Source organism: Jaculus jaculus, chromosome 1, assembly GCF_020740685.1.
Source record: "Jaculus jaculus isolate mJacJac1 chromosome 1, mJacJac1.mat.Y.cur, whole genome shotgun sequence".
NCBI lineage: Eukaryota > Metazoa > Chordata > Mammalia > Rodentia > Dipodidae > Jaculus > Jaculus jaculus.
Window position 1 is genome coordinate 52,870,288 of NC_059102.1, and position 25,050 is coordinate 52,895,337.

Consider the following 25,050-nt stretch of genomic DNA (forward strand, 5'->3'; position numbering starts at 1 on the left):
GCTGCAGTCCCTTTTATTTGCAGGGATCCGTGGGTGTAGATTCTATCATCTTAATCCAATTTCTCTTCCTTGTCTTAACCTGCTCCTAGCCCTAAACTAAGTAAGCAGAAATCCAAACTAAGGCTGGGCATGGTGGTGCACGCCTTTAATCCCAGCACTCGAGAGGCAGAGGTAGGAGGATCGCCACATTCAAGGCCACCCTCAGACTACATAGTGAATTCCAGGTCAGCCTGGGCTGGAGTGAGACCCTACCTCAAAAAGCCAAAAAATAATCCAAACTGCAACTGAAGGATAATGCACGTTATCACTTAGGTTATCAAAGAGCCAGATGAACGGATTGTTTTAAGAAGTCAGTCACCAGCACCGTTAGGTTCAAACAAGTCTGGAAGGCCCTCGTCCAGTCACCAGGAGGATACTGATTTCCACCGAGAAACTTCCTTTGCCATCTCCAGATCTCCCAGCCCTCTGGATCTTCGAGAAAGGTTAGCAGTCAGCACCGCCTCCTGCCTATAGAGTGCGCTGTGCTCCATGTAAAGAAAGCCTGGGCACCTCCTCGCTTTGTTTTATGGGATTATTCAGCTGGTGAACAGTCGTGTTCCTTTCCACGTCTCCCCCCAGTCAGTGCTGAGCCTTTTCCATTGCCTCTGGAAGATGCGTCCGAGGATTCTTGGTGTAGAGCTGGGGATGTAGCTCAATGCCAGAGCAAGTACCTAACCTATCTGTGAGGCCCTGGGGTTTAATTCCCAATACTGCCTCTCCCCTCCAAAAAAAGTTTTCTGTTATAAATTTTAGTTTCAAAAGTATAAAAGTGTTTACTGAAGACATTTTAGAAGTTTTACATAAAAGGAGTGGGAAAATATCAGACATATTCTCATATTCAAAGGCAAAACATTAACATATGTATTCTATTTCCATAGACATAGTTTCTTGGTTTGTCTACATTATTATTACAAATAATAAAAACACATTTGCATATCCCTGAGGGAAGGCCAGAGAGATGGAGCCGGGCCTCTATTTGCCAGATAGTGTCTTTAGTAAAATGTGATTTGCCTGGGTCTGCCAGGGTTAGCCCTGGAAGTCCTGCATCTGGGGATCCTGACACACAGTCAGACCAGTTCTGGGGTCACCTTCACTCCAGGGAAGGGCCACTGAAAATAGCATAACACAGCTTAAAAAAAAATTTTTTTTTGTTCATTTTTTAAAAAATTTATTTGAGAGTGACACACAGAGAGAGAAAGAGGCAGATAGAGAGAGAGAATGGGCGTGCCAGAACTTCCAGCCACTGCAAATGAACTCCAGATGCGTGTGCCCTCTTGTGCATCTGGCTAACATGGGTCCTGGAGAATCGAGCCTTGAACCGGGGTCCTTAGGCTTCACAGGGAACTGCTTAACCACTAAGCAATCTTTCCAGCCGACACAGCTCTTTTTTTTTTTAAAGATTTTTTTTTTAAAATTTTATTTATTTACTTATTTGAGAGTGACAGAGAGAGAGAGAGACATTGAAAATGGGCGCACCAGGGCCTCCAGACACTGCAAACGAACTCCAGATGCATGTGCCCCCTTGTGCATCTGGCTAACGTGGGTCCTAGGGAACCGAGCCTCGAACCAGGGTCCTTAGGCTTCACAGGCAAGCGCTTAACCACTAAGCCATCTCTCCAGCCTGACACAGCTCTTTTTGAAAGAAACTTTTCATTATTAGTAATGATAGCTAAAAGCGCCCACACTAGAACACACAATTGCAGCTCACAAGAGACACACAGTAAGTTTGTCCAAATTCCGAGTGGCTCTGAAAATATAAAAGGAACTACATTTAAGGTTGAGGTAGACTAAAAAAGTAGCCATCTACTTTTAGTGTTTCTCAGGGTGGCCTTGATCTCATGGCAGTCCTCCTACCTCTGCCTCCCGAGTGTTGGGATTAAAGGCGTGCGCCACCATGCCCGGCTTGTTTCCTCATCTTGAAGATGACTGTGAGATTCAAAGATCCATTTTGTTTTTTCAGCCCATGGCTGCCAGAATCAGGGGAAGCCCATGGCTTGGTCCATGTGTTCTGGTTTCCTATCTCTCCAAACAACTTCAAATCAGCACAGTGAGGTTTTCTGACACTGCATTGAGTGTGTACTTGTTGGACAGCCACTTTGTGCAATGTACATGATTGTGACACTTCTCTGTTTTCCAGGGACTCACATACTAGACGAGAAGGTAAACTTAACCCACCCCACTAAGAATGATATTGTGGTATGCGCTTAGCAGAAGTGCAATCCAAATATAAGGGCAAGACATTGCAGAGGGGGCTTAATGCAGGAGGGAGGTCTGGGAAGGCCTTGTTTCTCCTTAATCATGCCAGATGGCTTATGCATTCATTCAACCCACATGTATATTTATGAATCAGGCCATGTTGAATCTAAACTCTGGCTGATGTAGGAATTGCTTCATGTTTATTGAGTCAAAAATCAATTGGGATTGGAGTTGAATGTATGTGAGAAAAGAAAATCTCAGGGAAAAGAAGATTGATGGTGGGGCTGGACAGATGGCTTAGCGGTTAAAGCATTTGCCTGCAAAGTGAAAGGACCTCAGTTTGATTCCCCAAGACCCAAGTAAGCCAGATGCACAAGGTGGCATATGCATCTGGAGTTCATTCGCAGTGGCTGGAAGCCCTGGTATGCCCATTCTCTCTCTCTGCCTCTTTCTCTCTCTCAAATAAATAAATAAAAATAAAATATATATAAAAAGACTGATGGTGGAATGGAAATGTTAATATTTAACACATTTCTTTTGCTTCCTAAGTACTTGTAGCAGAGCACAAAATTAAATTTAAAAATCCACAGACAGCTTTCTACAAGGCAGAGAACTATAATTGATACAGATGCTCCTGGTAAATAGAGGGGAATGACATGTCCAGTTTTGTAGAGGAAACCATGTTTTCTTGTGAGTCCTGAGGGAGGAGATTGGTTTATGATGGAGTTAATGGAGGGTTGGTACGTAAGGAGGCGGGGGCACGGTCAGATTCCAGTGAGTTTGGAGGTACAGTGAGTGCCAGACCTCCAGGATCTGAAAGAACTAGGGGCTCTCTGCTGAGTTTGTGCTTTGCTTGGGAGCACCAAGGAACTTGGAAAGGTTTTGTCACAGGAGATGTGGCACATGCAACTTTCAGAGGAGGACACTGGCCATTTCAGATAAGATAGCAAATTATAGGCCCAAAGTCAGTCTAAATGAGAACTTTTGATCTAAGTGACTATGAATTTAAGTAAAGCCACAGTCCACAATGACAAAGAATCATGTGACCACAGAAAGGCTCTCCTGTCTTGGCTTTAGTCCTGAGTTCTGCGTTCTGGGAAAGCAGTGAATCCTGGGTAAGCTAAATAAACTGGTCACCTTCCCTCCAGGAGTTATCCCTAAAGGTAATATTTTTAAAACAGCTGTTTTGAAGGAGGGCTATGTCTGCATAAGCTTGGGAAGACTTCCACCCCCGCGACTTTAGAATGAGCACAGAGGCAAGCAACTGGATCGCTAGTGGTCACCAGCACATTGTCCCCTCCTCAGTGACTGTTCTTTTCATGTCAGGACCTTCAGGACCAGTTTCTCTGTGACCAGCTCACAAAGGTGCAGGAGAAACAGCTCCTGAGATTCTGCCAACTTAATGCTAAAAGAGTAAGAACCAAGGTTGTAACCCTGAGTGGGAAGAACTTTCAGGGTAAAATAAGACCAATGCTTTTTTTTTAGTCCCCAAGATCTTTTTTTTTTTTTTTTTTTTGGTGTTTCGAGGTAGGGTCTCACTCTGGCTCAGGCTGACCTGGAATTTACTATGTAGTCTTAGGGTGGCCTTGAACTCTTGGTGATCCTCTTACCTCTGCCTCCCGAGTGCTGGGATTACAGGCATGCGCCACAACACCCAGCCCAAGATCTTTTTAATGTTCTTTTTCAAGTTAGCATACAGAGTAATAGACTTTTTTATGGCATTTTGTTATTCTTATCCTTGTCTTCCTTCTCCCTTCCTACAGACTTAGCCTCTGCTTGCTTGCCTACTTCCATCCAGCAGCTCTTTCTGCCTTTATGTCACATTTTATGTCACATGTATTCCACTGTCTTCCAGTTCATTTAATATTTTTTTTATTCATGTGGAAGGAGAAAGAGAGGAGAGAGAGAGAGAGAGAGAGAGAGAGAGAGAGAGAGAGAGAGAGAGAGAAAGAGAGAATGGGCACATCAAGGCCTCTTTGCAACTGCAAGTGAACCCCAGATGCCATGCACCTCTTTGTACATCTGGCTTTACATGTGCACTGTGGAATCAAACCCAGCCCAGCAGGCTTTGCAAGCGAGCTCCTTTAACTGCTGAGCTATCTCTCCAGCCACCAATGTCTTCTATTTTTTCTCTCCCTCCCTTTTCTTCTTCTTCTTCTTCTTTTGTTTTTTTTTTTTTTTTTCTTCAAAATAGGGTCTCGCTCTAGCTCAGAGCTGACCTGGAATTCACTATGTAGTCTCAGGCTGGCCTCAAACACACGGTGATCCTCCTACTTCTGCCTCCTGAGTGCTGGGATTGAAGGTGTGCGCCACCATGCCCAGCTCCCTTCCCTTTTCTTTTAAGATCTCTTCTTCCCTTCTCATGTTCTCCTTTCTAGTATCATGACCTGTACCCTCCCCTACAGACACAAGTTAAAATTTAATATCTGGACATGAGAGAAAATTTGGGGTATTTATCATTCTGACTAACTTACTTCACTAAGCACAATGATTTCCAGTTCTATCAGTTTTCATGTAAATGTCATAATTTTATTTTATTTTATTTGTGGCTGCAGTAAATTCCCATGGGTATATGTATCACATATTCTTTATCCACTCACCTGTTGATGAGCATCTAGGCTGGTTCCATTTCCTGGCTACTGTGAATAGTACAGCACTAAACAGCACAAGTATCTCTGTGCTATATTAACTTAGGGTCCTTTGGGTATGTACCCAGGAGTTATGTAGCTGGATCAAATGGTATTTCTATTTTTAGCTTTTCTGAGGAAACTCTGTAACCAATTTCCACAGTGGCTGCACCAGTTTACACTCCTTCCAGCAGCGTATGAAGGTTCTTCTTTCCCCAAGCCCTGACCAGAATTCCTTTTCTTTTTTTTTTTAAATTTTTTTTCATTTTTATTTATTTATTTGAGAGTGACAGAAAGAGAAAGAGGCAGAGAGAGAGAGAGAGAATGGGCGCGCCAGGGCTTCCAGCCACTGCAAACAAACTCCAGACGTGTGAACCCCCTTGTGCATCTGGCTAACGTGGGTCCTAGAGAATCGAGCCTCGAACCAGGGTCCTTAGGCATCACAGGCAAGCGCTTAACTGCTAAGCCATCTCTCCAGCCCCAAGGGATATAATTCTTTAAAAAAAAAGAAAAGAGGGCTGGATGCCTAAGGACCCTGGTTTCTGCCTCTTTCTCTGTCTGTAGCTCATAAATAAATAAACAAAAATAAACAAATAATTGTATCTCTTTATTTTATTTATTTATTTGAGAGAGGGAAAGAGAAAGAGAGAAAGAAAGAGAATGGGCACACCAGGGTTTCCAGCTACTGCAAATGAACTCCAAAGGGTCCTGGGGAATCGAACCAAGGTCCTTTAGTTTTGCAGGCAAGTACCTTAACCACTAGGCAATCTCTCCAGCCCCTAGAATTTATTTTCTTGATGATCACCATTCTGACAAGAGATGCAGTCTCAGAGTGGATTTAATTTGTATTTCCCCAATGTCTAAGAATGTTGAACACTTACTCAAGAAGTTATTGTTCATTTGTGTTTCTTATTTTGAGAACTGCATTCAGTTCAACTCATTCATTGATTGGAAGAATTGGGTTTGGGGTGATAATTTTTTTGTGTTTTATTTTTTGTTTTATTGCGGTTGGGTCTCACTCTAGCCCAGGCTGACCTGGAATTCACTATGTAGCCTCAGGGTGGCCTCGAACTCATGTGATCCTCCTACCTCTGCCTCCCAAGTGCTGGGATTAAAGGCGTGTGCTACCACGCCCAGCTTCTTGGGTACTAAGTTTTGTAGCTCTTTGCATATTTTAGATGTCAGATTCCTGTCTGATTCTATAGTTGGCAAAGATTTTCTGCCATTCTGTATTCAGCCCAGGGTTTCAGTGGAAGACGTGCAAAGTCCCTTAACCTCCAGGGAGATTAGTGGTAATCTCAAAGGAGCGAGAAGCACTCCTGCTTCCTGGCTCACATGGGCAGCGCTTCATGTCTTCTCCCCTCATCCTCACTCTTCCATCCATGTGTGGGCCTGTATACAGACCCAGCTCTTCTTAGTGTTGGCTTAGCATTCTGAATGGATTCTCACATGTAGGAGAGATTGTATGGGCATGCACATGTACACATTTATATTACATATGAATGTGTGAATTGATGTGACATTTCATGCAACTGTAGGCACTGCCATATGATTTTTTAAAATAAGCTTCCACATTTATTTATTTATTTGAGAGCGAGAGAGAGAGGCAGCTAGAGATGATGAGAATAGGTATGCCAGGGGCCTCTAGCCACTGCAGACAAACTACAGAAGTATGCCCCTCTCCCCGTGAATCTGGCTTACGTGGGCCCTGGGTATTGAACCAGGGTCCTTAGGCATCATAGGCAAACACCTTAACCGCTAAGCCATTTCTTCAGCCCCTGTATATGGTTTTTGAGATATGGTCTTGCTCTAGCACAGGCTGACTTGGAATTCGCTATGTAGTTTCAGGGTGGCCTTAAACTCATGGTAATCCTCCTATCTTTGCCTCCCAAGTGCTGGGATTAAAGGCGTGCACCACCACACCCAGTGCAATCTTTTGTTTGTTTTTGTTTTTCGAGGTAGGGTCTCACTCTAGCTCAGGCTGACTTGGAATTCACTTTGTAGGCTTAAGGTGGCCTTAAACTCACAGTGATCCTCTTGCCTCTGACTCCTGAGTGCTGGGATTAAAGGCCTGTGCCACCATGCCTGGCTAGTCCAGTCTTTTTTAATTGCTATGAAAAAGCATGTGTGGGGCTAGGGAGATGGCTCAGCAGTTAAGGTGCTTGCCTGCAGAGCCTGATGGCCTGGGTTTGATTTCCCAGTATCCGTGTGAAGCTGGATACACAAAGTGGCACATGCATCTGGAGTTCCTTTGTGGTGGCTGGAGGTCCTGGTGTGCCCATTCTTTCTCTTTTCCTCCCTCTCTCTGCTTGCAAATAAATAAATAAAATATTTTTAAAAAGCATGTGAGTCTAGCTGGTGGCTATTTTTAAATGCTAGTTTTTATAGTATCTAAGATATATATGTATATATATATGTATATATATATATTATATCTATATTATCCATATATATATCTCTCTTCAAAACATTGCTATTTTTTCCCTTAGTGGAGAACAGAAGTGATATATGTGATTTTTTTCTTAAGCACAGCAGTGCTTTTGGGAGGGGGTGCTCTTATTTGCTGATAGTTGTTTTTCTGGGTGCAGTCAATTCTACCCTGGGTCTTATCTCCCTGGAGACCGGTGAGACATGCTTGTTACAGAGAGAAGTTGACGAGAGGATGACGGCAATAGAGCCATGCAGAGGGGCAGCTGCACAGGGTCATTAGCACAGTGGTCATAACAACCACGTCATGCTCCATTAATCCCAAGATGGACAATTTTTTATTAGTGCTAGATGTTGACCCCCTGTTAACATTCCAAATGCTTGTGCCATTTCTAGTGTTTATTATATATTGATAGAAGACAATTATTTCATCTGAACTACAAAAATTCTTTGGATATTTTAAGAAAGCATGTCTGTACTTTTCATTATAAAATTGGTATGTGTGTTACCCACCTTTACCCCAAATATGAATGAATGGATGAGTTCACTGCTCAAGCAGTACTTTTTAAATACTACTGTGGTTTTCAGTACCTATTATTCACTGGGATGAGGTTGAGGTTTTTTTTTTGTTTTTTTTTTTTTACTATTTTTATTTGTATCTGCGTGTGGTGGCGCATGCCTTTAATCGCAGCACTTAGGAGGCTGAGGTAGGGGATCGCCAAGAATTTGAGGCTAGCCTGAGGTTACGGAGTGAGTTCCAGGTCAGCCAGGGCTAGAGTGAGATTATTCCTGAAAAAAAAATATTTTTATTTACTTAGTTTTTTTTTTTTTATTAGAGAGAGAGAGAGAGAGAGAGTGAGTGAGCATGGGTGCATCAGGGCTTCCTGCTGTTGTAAACAAATTTTAGATACATGTGCCACTTTGTGTGTTTAGCTTTACATGGGTACTGAAGAATTAAATCCAGGCTGTCAGGCTTCGTGCCTTTAGCCTCTGAGCCATCTCTCCAGACCCCCCCGTTTTTTTGGATAGGGTCATGCTATGTAGTCCAGGCTAGCCTTAAACTTGTGACCTTTTCCACCTCGGTCTCCCCAGTGCTGTGATTGCAGGTGTGCGCCACCATGCCCAGCTGTAGGACGAACTGCTAACCAGAGCCTCAGTCCAAGTTGCAGTGTAGGGCAGAGACAGACACTACCACACAGCACAGCGTCTCCTGGCAGCTGTGGCATGAACATGGTGGGGCTAAATGGACTCCGGGGGCATGGCTGGGTGGCTGACCTCCTCTACCGGAGGGGTATCGGGAAGGACTTCATAAAAACGCAGCATTGATGACTGGGCTTCTGCGTGAGAATGAAAATACTTAGTAGCAGAGGCCAGCAAGTTAAAAAGGAGACATAAAGGGTAGAGAAAGGAAGGGAGGAGGATACTTAATAGGTTGATATTGTATATATGTAATTACAATGATTGTAATGGGGAGGTAATATGATGGAGAATGGAATTTCAAATGGGAAAGTGTGGGGGTGGGGAGGGAGGGAATTACCATGGGATATATTTTATAATCATGGAAATTGTTAATAAAAATTAAAAAAAAATATTAAAAAAAAAAAAAACGCAGCATTGAACTGACCCCTGAAGGGTGGTTAGGCGTTAACAAGTCTATGGACTTGGGAGGGAAGACGGCAGCATTCTGCACAGAGGGAGCAGGGTTGGCAAATGCCTGTGGACGAAAGAAAATGCTTTGTTTATGAGGAACTGCAAGACACCATTGAGCTTGTGCTTAAGTCTGGGGTCTGAACGGCCTAAAGTAAATGAGATGCAAGATGAAGTCCTTGTGGTAGAAAATAACTGAGATTAAAGTTTTAGGAAAAATTTGAGGATTACAAATTTTAGTGGAAGAGCAGGATTGGAGAAATAGCATAAAAACACATTGAAGTCCAAGGAAGAATTACTCATAGGTGCACACTCAAATATAACCCATTTTTAACATCTTGGGTGTTTGTATTCCTAGCATTTTGCTTCTATGTAGGTTTGATGAAGGCACAGGAATAATCCTATGTGTACTGTTGTGCATGTTGATATTTTGGCTTGTGGTTAAGTTTTCAGTACTAACCCACAGTATAAGGTACTGGACATCATTGTACTTTTTAGTAGCTGCATCATGCTCCATTCCATTTCCTCTGTTGGGCAGGTTCCGTCTTCATTCTCCATACACGTGGCAGAAGATTCATGAAAAGATTTGCAGCCTTCTGACAACGCACAGAGCTCACCCAAGGGTAGGGTTTCTGGGAAATATGGGAACAGGAACTGAAACTTACAGCCCAGTGAAGGAAGGAACAGTAACCAAGGGACCATAGAAATAAGTGTAAAATTGTGACACTATCAAGGAAGAGTTCAGGAGGTCCTGAGTCTATTGGGAGGATGGATGAGTGTTTGGGTCAGGCCAGGCTTCCCCAAGGAAGAGGCACAGGGACTTAAGAGGCTTAGATGTGAGCAATTAATTTGTCACAGCAAACATCAGGTGGAGGCTTTGGGTGGGGTCCTTTCCAAGGACTTAGAAATTGAGAAGCTAGTTTTGCTGACCCTTCATCATATACCCTTCCTCTGTAAGCTGTAGAAGGTGGTCTTGGCGCTTTGATTTTTTTTTAAATTTCTGTTTTATTTTTATTTTATTTTAATTTTTTTTTTTTGTGAGAGACAGAATGAAAGGGCCTCAGCCACTACAGTCAAACTCCATGCACTTGCACCACCTAGTGGGCATATGTGACCTTGCGCCTGTCTCACCTTTGTGCATCTGGCTTATGTGGGACCTGGAGAATTGAACATGGGTCCTTAGGCTTTGCAGGCAAGTGCCTTAACTGCTAAGCCATCTCTCCAGCCCAGCTCCTTGACTTTTTTTTTTTTTTTGGTTTTTCGAGGTAGGGTCTCACTTTAGCCCAGGCTGACCTGGAATTCACTATGGAGTCTCAGGGTGGCCTCGAACTCATGGCAATCCTTCTACCTCTGCCTCCAGAATGCTGGGATTAAAGGTGTGCGCCACCATGCCCAGCTAGCTCCTTGACTTTTTGTGCAGAAAGAGGAAATGTTTATGAATTCTGGTAGATAGACTTGGTAGTTTGTGTCTACTATAGACAAAGCCCTCCATACCTTGAGCCAAATTCAAAAGAATTCAACTGGAAAATTAACATTTCCCTCAGAATTTGGAGTTAACCAGGCTATGAGTCAGTCACCTAGAGCTTTAGACACTGGCATATTCTAGATTTGCAGGATGGCACTTACTACTGTTCACCGTACCCAGAGGAGTAGTGAATTTCTCTGTTTCCTCTCTGACAAGCATTGTTTGAGTTTCCAATCTAAAGGAAAGGACTCGCCTTAAAATGAAGAGAGGGAGGGGATTACACATGCATGTATGTCACACATGTGTACACAGACCTCTTATGTTCCAAAAGTTACACATCAGGGGATTATTGATCTCTGTTGCATTATGGGTAATGCAGTTATCAGATGTGTTTTGTTACAGAAAGATTGCATCTCTAATGGAAGTTGTATCTCTGAAAGACAGAGCTATGATCTGATGAGATACCCACCGCATAAACAAAGATATTTTTAACTCCCATCTCATGTAAGTAAGCAGGTTAAGTATTACTTCTTATTTTTGATTGGCTGAAACAATCTTAGTTCTCTTTTACCAGTAAAGTCCCCAGGAAATGTGTTGGAGGAGATGTGCTCTTCCTTCACTCAGTGAAGCACTGGCAGAGAGGTCCTTTCTCCCCTCTCCTGGCCCTGCCCCTCACTGCCTCTTTGTGTGTGGGACCCTCAGACTTCTGGCTTCTTGACACAAGCTCTTTCCTGCTTTGGGGCCTTCTCCATCTGGACCACATCCTGACTCACCTGGGTAACTTCCATGTGTCCTCCAGGTCTGTGACTCTCTCCTCCAATATGTGCCCTTTAGTACCCTGTGTTTTTCTTTATAAAGTATGATACAACTTAGAATTTTTGCTTAAACTACTACTACTCTACTAGAGTGAAATCTAGAATTTGGCTCAATGCAAGGAATTCCATTTAACTTTTCAATCACACACACACTGGGTGCATGTCCTGAATAAGACCCTACCTTCCCACCCTCAGCCTGCTCCTGCCTCACATCCCTTGTCCCTGTAGTAAGGCTGCTGCCTTGAAGGAGATGACAAGGCAGGTCTAGAATTCAGGTTGGGGACAAGGCTTGCCCATGAGTAGTTGCAAGTTGGATTTCTGTGGATGGGGAGGAAGCTGGGGGACTTCTCCTCTGCCATCTTGCGGATGGCACCCTCTACTCTTCCTTCTCTCATATTCCCAAGGGCCAAGGACTGACCAAGTACTTGCCATGCACTAGACGAATTCCTGTCTGAGTCTTACAGTGACCCTATGGGATGAGTGTGATTATTATTTCCATTTCTTCAGATGGCAAGACTAAGGTACAGGGAGGCCAGGCTACGTACCGAGCGAGGGCTGGCGCCGACTGTGGCCCTGGTGAGTGTGGCTACAGAGATCATGCTCTTAATCAGTAGGTTTTGTTACCTTCCTATAGCTAGTGTGGCCAAGAGAACCCTGGGGGAGAGACCGAGCAGGGTGTCCATGAGAGCCCTCAGGCACTCAGGTGACGTCTACGGACACCACCCTTCCCTCTCTCCCACAGGGTCCAGTCGGGCAGCGTCCAATGATCCACACCCAACAGTGGCAAATTGACGAAGAGCCCTATCAAACAGTGAAGGACCATGTAGTGACCCGCTAGGTTTTCACCATAGACAGGTTCCTAAAAGTCTGGCCTGAGAGTCATTCATGCTTTAGGTCTTCAATGTCCTTGTTCCCAGACTGGCAGGGTTCCCCACCATCAGCACAGAGGAATGGGCCACTCCATAATTGCCTGCATCTTAGAGGCTGTTAGTTTAGAACATTCTGCTTGGTGGGTTAAAGGATAGATTCTAGGTCACTTCATCCCAGGTTGCGAAAATAGTCATTTACTATTTTATTAGGTCATTATACAGAACATAGCCCACGTAATTACCAAATGCCAAGTTACACTGAGTTTTAATGTGGGTAAAATCAAATTCATAAATTTCTGAACCAACTGACATGGGGACACTGATATAAGACTAAGAAGAGTTAAGAACCTCCCCGCCCCCCACACACACATACATTCTGTCTTGGAAAGTGGATTTCCTACATAACAAGAGTCCTCACCAGTGGTTTGGAACATGCTCATAGGTCCCTCCCAGAAGTGTTCCATTCTCTCCTTTGACTAATACCAGTTGAGCTGTGGGTTCCTACTGAGGCTGGGATCCTGGAGTACTATACCAGGGAAAGATCTCCTGCAAGAAACAAAATGAAAACGAGATGGCTCTGGTTAGTCTGGAGCAAACTAGGCATTTATTATGAATGTCTCAGTGAACCCAGGTAAGCTCCAAGCAAGTGAGTGAGGGAGACATAAGAGGAGAGCTGGACTTGAGAGGCAAATTCCAGAGGGAAGTTCTTGCACACAGTAGAGCATTCCTATTCCATGTCCTGGCCCTGTCCTCCAGACACTGATGGCAGCACAGGTCTTTGTCCCTACCCTCCTCCCAATCTGCTCTTTCACTCTGGCCAGCTTTTCCTTCCCTGGCTTCTCAGTGGTCTCAGGGTGTACCAAACAAATTGAAAATTCCTTTCTTAGCTGCAAAAATGTCAGGGGTTCTTGAATCAAAACCACTGAGTCAAATACCTCCCCCCAAAAAACAGATTATCCCTCGTAGACTTTAAAATGGTAAATTTTACTATCAGCAAAACAAAACCACAAATAAACATTAAAAATCCTATGAACTCACCGAACTCCTTGTTATGCCTATTTCTCTTAGAAGACATGACTATTCCTCCAGCATGAGTTCCATGAGTTCTGAGTGTGTGAGTTGGTTGCTTGTGTTTGGTGCACACTACAGAGAATCCATTGACTTGCAGGTTACCGAAGCCACCTCTGTAACACTGGGGCTCCTCGAGCAGAATCAGGCCCTTGTCCACTATGCAGGAAGATGGCACTGGCCACGTGCACTAGGTCTACCCATCAAACACCCCAACCCTTGCCTGTAGGTGTTCCCAGATTCCACCCTGGGCTGACCATCATTGGGAGGGAGCAGGAGCCAGGCTTTTTCTCATGCTTACAGACAGATGGTGGTTGAAGACTTCAGGTCAGGGTTTTCTCAGACATAAGCAAGGATTGTAGCCTCCTCCTGTCTTCTCTAAAATTCAGGAACAGCCAAAAGGAAATACCATAGGCAAAGAAAATGATAAGGGATAAGAATTAAGTGCTGGTTTCTGATGGCTCATTTGGCCTTTAGTTCGTGATACAGTGGCTGGTCTGGCTCCAGTGTTTATTATTTATTTTGCATACGTATGTGTGTGCATGATGTGTATGTGTATGTGTATGTATAAAAGTGTATGTGTGTACAAGTGTGTATACCTGTGTATGTGGGTGCACATGTATGTGTATACATGTGGAAGCCAGAGATTGACATCAAGTGTCTCTTTCAATCATTCTCCATCTTTTTTGTTGATGTTGTTTGTTTTTATTTATTTGAGAGTAACAGAGAGAGAGAGGGAAAGAGGCAGAGAGAGTGAATGGGCGTGCCAGGGCCTCCAGCCACTGCAACTGAACTCCAGATGCATGTGCCCCTTGTGCATCTGGCTAACGTGGGTCCTGGGGAATCAAGCCTTGAACCGGGGTCCTTGATCTTCACAGGCAAGCACTTAACCACTAAGCCATCTCTTCAGTCCTCCACCTTTTTTTTTTTTTTTTTTTTTGTCTTTTTGAGGTAGAGTCTTGCTGTAGCCCAGGCAACATGGAATTCACTATGTAGTCTCAGGGTGGCCTTGAACTCAAAGCGATCCTTCTACGTCCGCCTCCCAAGTGCTGGGATTAAAGGCATGCGCCACCACACCCAGCACCTCCACCTTATTTTTTAATTAATTAATTAGCATATATGTGTGGGGCAGTGTATATGGGTGTGCCAGGGCTTCTTATCAGTATGAATAAACACTAGAGCTTGCACCACTTCAACTGTCTGGCTTCTGTGTGTGACTTGGGAATTGAACTTGGGCCTACAGGCTTTTACCTACTAAGCCATCTTCCCAGCCCCTCTATCTTATTTATTGAGTCAAAGTTTTCACTGAACCTAGGGCTCACAGATTCGGCTACACTAGCCAGCCAGTGAGCCCCAGGGGGGGGATCTTTTCTCCTCTTCTCCAATTCTGAGATCGCATTGTATGGCACCATGCCTGGGTGTTGTGTTGGTGGTGGGAATCAAGCTCAGGCCCTTATTCTTGTGGAGACACACTTTATTGATTGAGTTATCTCCCTAATCCTGATCTGACTTCTAACCAGTGATCTCCACTGGCCAGTTGACATTTCACTTCCCTCCACAGGAGTCCTTGCACCTCTGTTACAACCAATGCTGAAAGCAAACCAGCCTTAGCTGCTAGGGTTTAGGTTCTATCATTCAGCTCTCTCTTTAGGCATTTGGGCACCAGCCTTTGAGAGAGTTATCATTTGGTGGCTTGTGGGGGACTGATGTATGTAATGGGCAATGATACAGTTGCCTTCATCCCGAAGGCCCCTGCTTCTATTAGAGACCAACAGAGCACTTGGGTAATGACCAGGTACCCGAGGCTTATGGCAAATTCCTGGCCTTGAATGAGTATAAGAATCCCCTGGGAAGCTTGAAGAATTTCCAGTACCCAGGGTCCTCTCTAGACCAGTGTAATTCCAGTCTTGACAAGTGGTGCCCAGCATAAATGATTTTACAACAGTTCTTCAGGAGATTCGGATGCACAGTTAGGGTGGAGATCTCAGCAGTAGAGTCTGAATTCCTTAAGGAGGAGTAATGTGGGACTTCCAGATTCTATACTTGAACCTTTCCATGCTCAACAATTGCTCCATAGAATACAATCGGTTGGAGCACGTCTAACATTTCAACTCAACAATCAGCAGCCTTTTGCATACTCACTATGAATCGAAGACCATATTAACTCCACACAATGACACTGGGAGGTGGGTTCTCTGAGTATCAGCATCCCGGTATTATACAAAAAGGTTAATGCCTTTCCTTATTCTGCTATGGGGATTTAGAGCAATAGGCACAGAAGGGGAAAAAAAAAAATTCCAAGGCTTAGATGGATCCAGTATTAAGATGGCATGAAATCTGGCTGTATTGATTGTTCACAGGGGAAATTGAATGGAAACAGAAGGATGAGGAAGAGCCCACTCATGGAGACAATGGCACATCTGTAGAGAAATGACAGCATTCTTTATTGCATGTGTTGAGTTACCAGTGTCTAACCCCCTTTAAATCAAACCCTGTACTCAGTCTTTTGTGCCCAAGGTAAGGATTATTGATTAAAGCATTTGCTGTTCGGGGCTCACAGGTTCTTGTCATCTGGAAAATTTGAGTTTTCTTTTCTTTGTGTGTTCATTTTGCTCATGAAGTAGAAATTAATAATAGCTATATGGTAGGTGATTTTCCACTTGAAAAATACATTTTTAGAATTATAACAGAAATATCTTATATGAGCCAAAGAAAGTTTATATTTAGGGAAATAACTTGTTAAATCATTTAGGAAAAAAATGGTTGGACTTTTTTTTTCTTTTTGGTAAATCAGTTATTGTGTTTGTGGTTTTTTTTTTTTAAACTATTAGACTTGAATGACATGAACTCCCCCCCACCACACTTAAAATGTAACTAAGGACAGCATTACATTTGGAGAGTTCAAATCTCATTTTAAAGATTATTCTATGATAAATTTGAGAGAAGAGTCTAGTTTCTTTGGACTGTAGAATAAATGGCTTCTGTTCCCTATCCTCTTCCCCTTCTGCAATTCTTCATAAATGGAGATTAAAAACAAAACCTTCCTCAAGTATTTTTCTGAGAGAACTACTTTATGTTAATAGGTTCCACGGAGCAGAAGTTAATTAGCAGAGTGGATTTATGCAATGCTTATACAGTTTGAGAGGTCAGAAAGAGGAAGAAGACGGTAGGAAAGGGGCCATGGGGAAGTCTTACCTTCATACTATACTTGGTACCTTCCTTTACTACATTTGCTGTGATCTGAATGTATCACCTTAAAATCCATCATTGAAATCCTAACCCCAAGGTGATGGCATCAGGAGGTAGAGATTGCGGGGAGCTGAATAGGTCATAAGGGTCATAATGGGATCTGTGGCCTATAAAACAGGCCCAGGGGAGCTCATTTGCCCTTACACCACAAGAGGATACAGTAAAATGGTGCCATCAATGAAGTTGAAAGATTCCTAACTTGCTAGTCCCTTGGCTTTGGACTTCCTGATCTCCTGAACTGTGACAAATAAATTTCTTTGATTTAAAAGCTATCTAGCATCTTAAATAAATGAGCACAATATACTAAAAGTCTTCTAGTTCTATGATGCGAGCCAGGTTTTCTTTTCTTATTATGACCTCAAAAGTTGTGGGTTTTTTTTTTTTTTTTTGTAACTTAGGAATACAAAACTAAAAATTAAAGTTGAAAAAAAAACTAAAACAAAACAATAAAACAGAATGATACTCTTAGAGTAAAGGTATATTACAACAAGGATTCAACCTTGGAAGCAGAGCATCAGCCTACGTTACATGTATTTTTAAGTTTTCTTGGTGCCTGGAAAACTACAGTTGTCAATTTGTTATTTTGATACTACATTTAATTATCCATCCGAAATAAAAGTTTGCTGGGTGTGGTGGTACATGCCTTTAATCCCAGCACTTGGGAGGCATAAGGTAGGAGGATTGTTGTGAGTTCCTGGCCACCCTGAGACTGCACAGCCTTTCATTATTCTGCAAAGCAAAAAACAAAACAAAACAAAACAAAAAAAAAAAACAACCTACTTTTATGTTAACATTATGGTAATCAATCTCCACAGTGGTCTATTTGCATAAAGAATGGAAAGAAATCAGCTGTTATGAATTTGCACCTCATCTCAGTTATTGTTAAAATATGTGCTGTGCTATTGAATGTTCATTTAAAACCAGTTTGTGCATAATTACTTAATATAATAAAGTTTTACAGGCTCATTTTTATTTTATTTCTCACTATGCTTTCTCTCTGCTCTACTAATTCTATTGTGTAAATTATTTATTTATCAAGGAACTATTTAAGCTGATATTTTGCAGTCTGTCATACTGTGAATAATTCTGTGCTATAATGGGGTTTGAATGGCTATGGGAAGTTCTGCATCATTAAACATATTGAAAAAGAAATCCTTCCCGTCTTTCTTCAGTTTGTAATGCCTTTCTTGGCTTCCACAGTTGCAGATGATCAAGTCCTGGACCATATTTTACAAGCATATATCATGAGTCTTAGTTTGCAGAAGAGTCTGGGGCAGGGTCCTTTGTGGAAATGGAGCCTTCTAAGCCGAAGCCACTGTGTAGCAACATCATTCCTCACTGGTCACCAGGCTGGCTAAAGGCCGCAGGTCATGAATTGAAGAGATAAAAATGAAAGCCTGGGGCTGGGGAGAGAGTCTAGTGGGGTTACCGTGCAAGTGTGAGGATCTGAGTTCAGATCCCCAGCACACACATAAAATGCTGGGCATGGAAATGTGCATCTATCACTTCAGTGCTAGGGAGACAAAGACAGTGGGCTACCCAGGGTGTGCTGGCTAGTTTATCTAGCCAAATTGGTGAGCACTAGGCACAGTGAGAGATCCTGTCTCAAAAAATAAACATAAATGAACAAAAACACACACAAGTTTGCGCACATGAACATAATACACATACATACCATATACACATTATTTTTGTTGTTGTTCAGTTGTATTTGAGAGTGACAGAGAAAGAGAAAGAGGCAGAGAGAGAGACAGGGAGAGGGAGAGAGAGAGAGAGAGAATGGGCACGTCAGGACTTCCAGTCACTGCAAACGAACTCCAGATGCGTGTGCTCCCTTGTGCATCTGGCTAACATGGGTCCTGGGGAACTGAGCCTCGAACCAGGGTCCTTAGGCTTCACAGGCAAGTGCTTAACCACTAAGCCATCTCTCCAGCCCCACATTATTATTTTTTTTTTTAATGAGAGTGTAAAGGATGTTTGATGTAAAAAGAGGAGGTTCGTTTTAAGTGTATAATTTGAGAAGCTTTATGAGTTACTAAGTGTGTGAAGTCAGCCAGCCTCGTCCTCTGTATTAGGGGACACACCCCCGCACCACTTGGGGATCTTCAGGCTGTGGAGCGCCCCACCACTTCTTCACTGTGAATCCTGCCAACAACGAGAACTGCAACCCCAGCTCTCTTGTTCTCAGGACTTCTTTTCCTCCACGCTGAATGGAGGCTCCAAATTATGGCAGTAAAATTACATCGTTTATCCGGAGAAAGAACCTTCATTTCATGTTTAGAAGTAGTGAATCTGCCAAAACTTTCATGTCCAGGACAGGAGCTCTTGGCTCAAATGTCTCCTTTCCAGAGGGGCTGAGTGGGCAGAGTCTCCTCAGCACAGTGAGTCATTCAAGTCCAGAGAATATCCCTTGGGCTTCTGAACCTTGGATCCATCAGCACCTCTGAAGCACTGATTTCCTTCAGCCTAAGGCCTGGTGTGTGCTAGGCAAGCACCCTTGTTGTTTATTTTTTAAAATAACTTATTTGAAAGGAGAGGAGGGGGAAAGGGGAGAGGGGAAAAGAGAGAGAGAGACTGAGAGAGAGAGACTGGGTATGCCAGGGCATCTAGATACTGTTAATGAACATCAGCTGCATGTTTTTTTTTTTTAAATTTAACTTATTAGTTTTCTTTTCAGTAAATACAGACAGTTTGGTACCATTGTTTAGGCTCATCTGTGATCTACCCCCTCCCATTGGACCCTCCTTGTTGATGTAAATGGGTCGTGCATTGTGGAGTTAGCCCCCAGTTATTGGTATGATAAATGTTTCTGCAAATCATGATCCAACATGTGACTCTGACATTCTTTCCGCCCCCTCTTCCGCAAAATTTCCCTGAGCCATGTTGGGTTCATTTGTGGTCTGCTTCAGTGCTGAGGTGTTGGGGGCCTCTGAGGCTCTGGCTCTCTGATTTGGTAGGAGTTGATTTTTCTCTGTATTGATCTCCTTCCCCCTTGTGCTGGTATCCGGTTCACAGGAAAACATCACCCTTGCTTGTTTCGCCAATTGTCCTTAGTTTCAGTTGGGCCCCTTTTGAGGTATGTTGGGGCAGCTCTCTCCTTAGGATCTGCATCTATCTAAAAAAGAGAAGCAGATTCTCCAACGGAGAGTAAGTTAGCACCCGGAAAATTGAGATAACACTTACTTTTTTGATAGAAAGTTTGATAGGAGTAGGCCCTCTTATACCCCGTGATTGATGGTAGCTTGATATTGGAGAGTGGGCTTGTGTTTGGGTATGGTTCTGACTTGTTTCCCAGCTCCAGCTATGGGTCTAGTACCACTGAGTGGATCAGTTAGCCAAATCAAGAGCAAATGGTTCCTCACCATGGTGTGTACCACTATTGCACTTGTGTGGGCATCACCTCAGGTTATTTGTTGCTAATTAGGTTAAACAATGAGTTGCTTGGACAGATCTTGGTCATTTCCCCCAGTCGCCTATGTAGCGCCTTCTGGCACTAGACATGCTGACTGTCTGGGGACTGACTCTCTCCTGGCTTCCAGCCATGTCATTCCATTTTACGTGTCAGCTGCGTATGGAGTCTTCAGCAATAGGGTCTTACCATTGGCCTTTGGTGGGTCATCAAGTACTCTGACAGAAGTCTGTCATTGTTTTGGGAAACCTTGTAGGTTTCTCTGATCAAAACATAGTCCCATTTTCAGATGCATGGTTTTATGTGAATAGTTAGGAATTGAGCCCAGGTCATTAGGCATTGCAAGCAAGTGTCTTAACCACTGAGCAATCTCTAGCCCAAGCACACTTTTTTTTTTTGTTTGTTTTTGAGGTAGGGTTTCACTCTAGCCCAGGCTAACCTGGAATTCACTATGTAGTCTCAGGGTGGCCTCAAACTCATGGTAATCTTCCTACCTCTGCCTCCCAAGTACGGCTTTCACCCTTGGTTTTTGAGATGGGGTCTTTCATTTAGGCTTACTTTTTTTTTTTTTTTTTTTTTTTTGGTTTTTTGAGGAAGGGGGTCTCACTCTGGCCCGGGCTGTCCTGGAATTCACTATATAGTCCCAGGCTGGCCCCAAACTCATGGTGATCCTCCTACCTCTGCCTCCCGAGCGCTGGGATTAAAGGCATGCACCACCATGCCCAGCTTCATTTAAGCTTGCCTTTAACTTGGGATTCTATTGCCTTAGCTTTCCTAGTACTGAGATTACAGGTGTGTGCCACCATGCCTGGCTTATTATCTTTATTTTATTTATTTATTTAAGAGAGAAAGAGAAACAGACAAAGAGAGAATGGGCTCACCAGGGCCTCCAGTCACTGCAAACAAACTCCAGATACATGCAGCACCTTGTGTATCTGGCTTACGTGGATCCTGGGGAATTGAACTTGGGTCCTTTGGCTTTGCAGGCAAGTGTTTTTACTACTAAACCATCTCCCCAGCCCTATTATTTTTATTTTTCAAGAATCCTGCTTCTCATAGTCAACTACCATCTCTCCTTACATACTGCTATGAATCACTTGCTGGGGCACAGTCACTCTCTGGCTCTGTGGTCACCGCACAGCTTGGCTGTCTCTCTAGACTGTGACAGCCAACAGAACAACTTATGCTGTGCCGGGTTTGCTTTGTGTGTGGGAGGGTCACATGATGAAGAGGCTGAGGTCTTTAGAGCGATTCTGGAGCTTCCGGGCCTTGAGATACTCCTAGATTAAGACTTCCAAAGGAAAAGAGGGTAGGCTGGGGGTGTAGTTCATTGGTTGAACAACTGCCTACCAAGCTTAAAGCCCTGTGTTCAAAGCTCAGCACTACAATTAAAGAGGATGAATTAAGACCCCAGGCAAGGCAGAGAGTCTGCTCTAAGGTAAAAGTGGAAAAGCAATGTGTGTTGTGGGCATGTGCGTATTAGGCTTTAGTGGTGACTGGTTGAGGATATTTTCTTGTTTGTTTTCTTGAGATAGGGTCTCACTGTAGTCCAGGATGACCTGGACCCATAGATCCTCCTGCTTCTGCCTCTCAGATGCTGAGACTAAAGGCATGTTCCACCACATGTAGCTGGGTTGGGGATATTCTTAAATCACTGATGTTATATATTTCAGTATTCTGAGTATCATGGGTTGGTGCAGGGTGATTTGTCCTAAGTTTTCTATAAAGGGGGCCAGGACAAGGACAACTTTGGGAGAGCCATAGTCTTTTTTTTTTTCAAGCTAGAGTCTCACTCTAGCCCAGTCTGACCTGGAACTCACTGTAGTCCCAGGCTGGCCTTAAACTCATGACAGTCCTCCAACCTCTGCCTCCTGAATACTGGGATTAAAGGCATGCACCACCATGCCCTGCTTGAGCCATAATCTTTTAAGAGACCTTGCCCCTGCCTTTAGGGAACCTGCAATGCCAGTAAAGACATGAAGTGAAGGTTCTTTTTCCCTCTCAGCAGACCCCTGCTTTCATCTACTCATTGATTTCTTAGCATTTCTGTTCACCTGGTGTCTCTATCCAAGGCTTCACATTTTGATGTAGGTGTAAAGACTGCAACTCAAGGTTTAGACTTGGGTTCTGTCACCATAGGCAGAGAGCATTGGACAAATGGTTTAAACTCTCCATGCCTCAGTTTTCTCATGTGCAAAATGAAGGCAGTAACGTTAAATGCTTCCTATTGTTGTAACATGGGTGACACACTTCAAAATATTTTTGTTTATTTGAAAGGAGAGAGAGAGAAAGAGAGAGCAGAGAGAGAGGACATGCCAGGGTCTACTGCAAATGAATTCCAGTTGCATGTGTCACTTTGTGCATCTGGGTTTATGGGGAATTGAACCCAGGCCGACAGGCATTGCAAGAAAGTGCCTTTAACTGCTGAACTATCTCTCTAGCCTAGGCCAACACACTTTAAAAGCCTGGAACAAAGTAGGTACTCAACCAGTGTAACTATTTCCATTCTCATCTCATTTAATTATGTAAGGAAAACATCATTTCCTCAACACAATTAACGTCAGAAAATCAAGTGTCAGAAACCATATTCAAATCATGATGTGTCTTGTTTCCAAACCTCATGGTTTCTCTATGACTTTCTACCAGTTCTTGGTTGGTTGTCACATGAGCTTTATAGTCCTTTTTAGTCCTCGAGGCTATAATTCCTGGAAATTCTACCTAAGGGGTTGAAAAACAAGTCATCAATTAAATCAAGAGTGATAGGACAACTCCGTTTTCTTAAAGCCCTTTAGTATGAGGTTAGTAGCTTCTTGTTTAGGTCAAGAGGTGCTTTCTGTTCTTATTTCCTGTCATTGGACTATCATGTTTGTAAATAGCATTTTTAGGAAGTTCTCCTTCCCCCTCACTTCAAAATAAACCTCCCTGTTCCTTTTCCTCCAGGAACTGACACTCACTTAAATTAGTATTTTGAACTGAGACAAATATCACACCTGTTTTAATGGGATGACTTCCAGGAACAGATTGTAAGCGGTAGGTGTTGTTGCTGGAAGTGCTTGATTCATGGTGGGAACACGTCATGAAAGCTCATTTGGCATTGCTAAGGGAAGTTCAGCTCAGGCAAGTTGATGGCATCTTTTGTGCATTGGGTCATACAACTTCCGGCCCTGACAACCAAATTGGTTCCACAGCCTTGTGCTGATCCATCAGTGTGTACTTCCTAAATTCTACTATGAGCTCAGCTGCGTACTGGACCTTATGTGGAGAGTATACTAGGAGTTTATGACAAAACCCACACCATTCTAGAGTTCTTCTTCTTACCTAGGGCAATGAGATGTTTCAAGTGTGATCATCAGAAAGTATTTCAGGCTAAGATGTCTTTATGTCTAGGCAGGATTCAGGACTATCAGCCACAGTGGGGTTTGAAGTAATGGCAGGTGAGGACTAGAATGAAAAGTGGGGGGTCTAACCCACCTCCAGCCTTCCACAGAATAGTGAGATTCCTCAAATCCAAATGTGCAATGGCAAAGACTCTACAGCCACATGAAGTTGGGTCCTGCTTAACAGTATTGAACTAAGCGAGGTTTGTTGAACTAATAGATTTCATCACTTTATAGTCAAGTCTTATATGAACTGAATAATAAAGTAACACCTGATCCTGTCTCAAGATAACTATTGTTTTCCCAGGTTCCAGGAGGTAAGGAACACTGAGGTCTTGGGAATGGGGGCCAACGATTGCTCTTTGATATAAAAGAACATGAAGAGCATGCCAGGAAGAGATTTGGGCCAAGTGAAGCAATTAGAGGATAGTGAAGGGTAGGAGGGGGAGGAGCAGCTTCTGGAGTGCCTTACACAGTGTCCCTGAGATTCAGACATTAGGGTTTTGGGGCAAAACATTCAAGTACTTGACTGCTGATCTTTCTTGCTCAAGAGTTTGGGAGTGGGTAGAGAAAAAAAAAAGAGCTGGTTCGACATGGGGGTGGGAAGGAATCATGAGGCAATTAATTTTAATGATGTTTTAAAATCTGTGTGTGTGTGTGTGTGTGTGTGTGTGTGTGTGTGTGTGTGTGGACAGTATCTAGATCCTTTGAGGAAGAAATAGGTAGGGCAGGTGTGGTGGTTTGAATAGATGGCCCCCAATATATTCAGTATTTTATTTGTTTGCCACCTTGCTGGAGGCAGTGTCATTGGGTAGATCTTAAGGTGTGGTGGTGGTTTCAGATTTCAATCTAAAGATATGCAAAGTGTACCTAGCTGGAATTCCTGAAGTGTGCTGTGCTGTGTGCCTTTTGACCTTTAGGCTTGTACTCCTCTCTCTCTCTCTGCTTGGTCCTATGAAGGCAGGCCAGCTTTTTCTGCCAGTTATGGAACTTCCCCTGGATCTGCAGGCTTCAATAAATATCCCTTCCTCCATAACTGTGCCTGGTCTGGAAGTTCATCTCAGTGAACCTGAAGCTGTCTGCTACAGAACTTGGTACCGAGGAGTGGACTGAGATGAACCTGACCATGTTGATCTTTTGGAACCTTTGTTTTGGAGAAATGGGCATGGATTTGGTGCTTGCAAATGAAGATGCCTTCTGGAGTGGTAAGCCAAGTTTTATGGACTATTATGATGAGAGTTTGAGAATTCTAAGTGTAGACAATATTGAACTTCGAGGCTTAGCTTATGAGCTTTCCAAGGGGAAGGAAAGACTGCAGAGGACTTTGTTGGAACTGGGCTATTGGCATAAGGGCTGGCTGTGTCCTGCTGCCCAGGCCCAGACAGTTTGATTGAGGTTAAATTTGTAATGGACTGATGTGCTTGGCTAGAGATATTGGACTGAGAGATTTAAGATTTTAAGGTGGAAAACCTCAAGCAAGTTAAAATTACAGGCACTGAGACTGGTCTTAGGTTACTGATTCTGCTATTGTCAAACACATTAGCAATCTTAAGGAAGATGGTCCAATTGTTTTATCATGGGAAGGATGCCTGAGGAAAGACTATCATAGAAATGCAAACACTTTCGGTAAGAGTTGACTGGAGAAGGAACCTGCTTTTCAAGGCTATGATTTATTTTGCCCCTGAATTAAGAATATGGCTGTGTCTTGTACACCTGGTATTGGTTTCAGAAGCATGAAAAATGCAAGGAGTGGTCCTGAATTGCACATGCTTCCAGGAGCTGCCACTGAGATGCAGCATGAGGTAGGGCCTGATGCCCTGATAGGCTGAAAGAGCCTTTGGACGATGGACTGTGGTTTTCAT

At 43.3% G+C, this 25,050-nt stretch overlaps 1 protein-coding gene across 1 annotated transcript in view; it reads left to right on the plus strand.

Moving 5' to 3' along the window:
* Spata6l (spermatogenesis associated 6 like) overlaps positions 1-15,560 on the plus strand; it is a 52,440-nt gene extending 36,880 nt beyond the window's left edge. Inside the window, exons 10-13 of the mRNA XM_045141974.1 lie at positions 313-482; positions 9,475-9,559; positions 10,804-10,905; positions 15,514-15,560. Coding sequence (XP_044997909.1) covers positions 313-482; positions 9,475-9,559; positions 10,804-10,893 — 345 coding nt within the window. The 3' untranslated portion in view covers positions 10,894-10,905; positions 15,514-15,560. The remainder of the gene's footprint in view (positions 1-312; positions 483-9,474; positions 9,560-10,803; positions 10,906-15,513) is intronic.
* Positions 15,561-25,050: the final 9,490 nt, after the last annotated feature.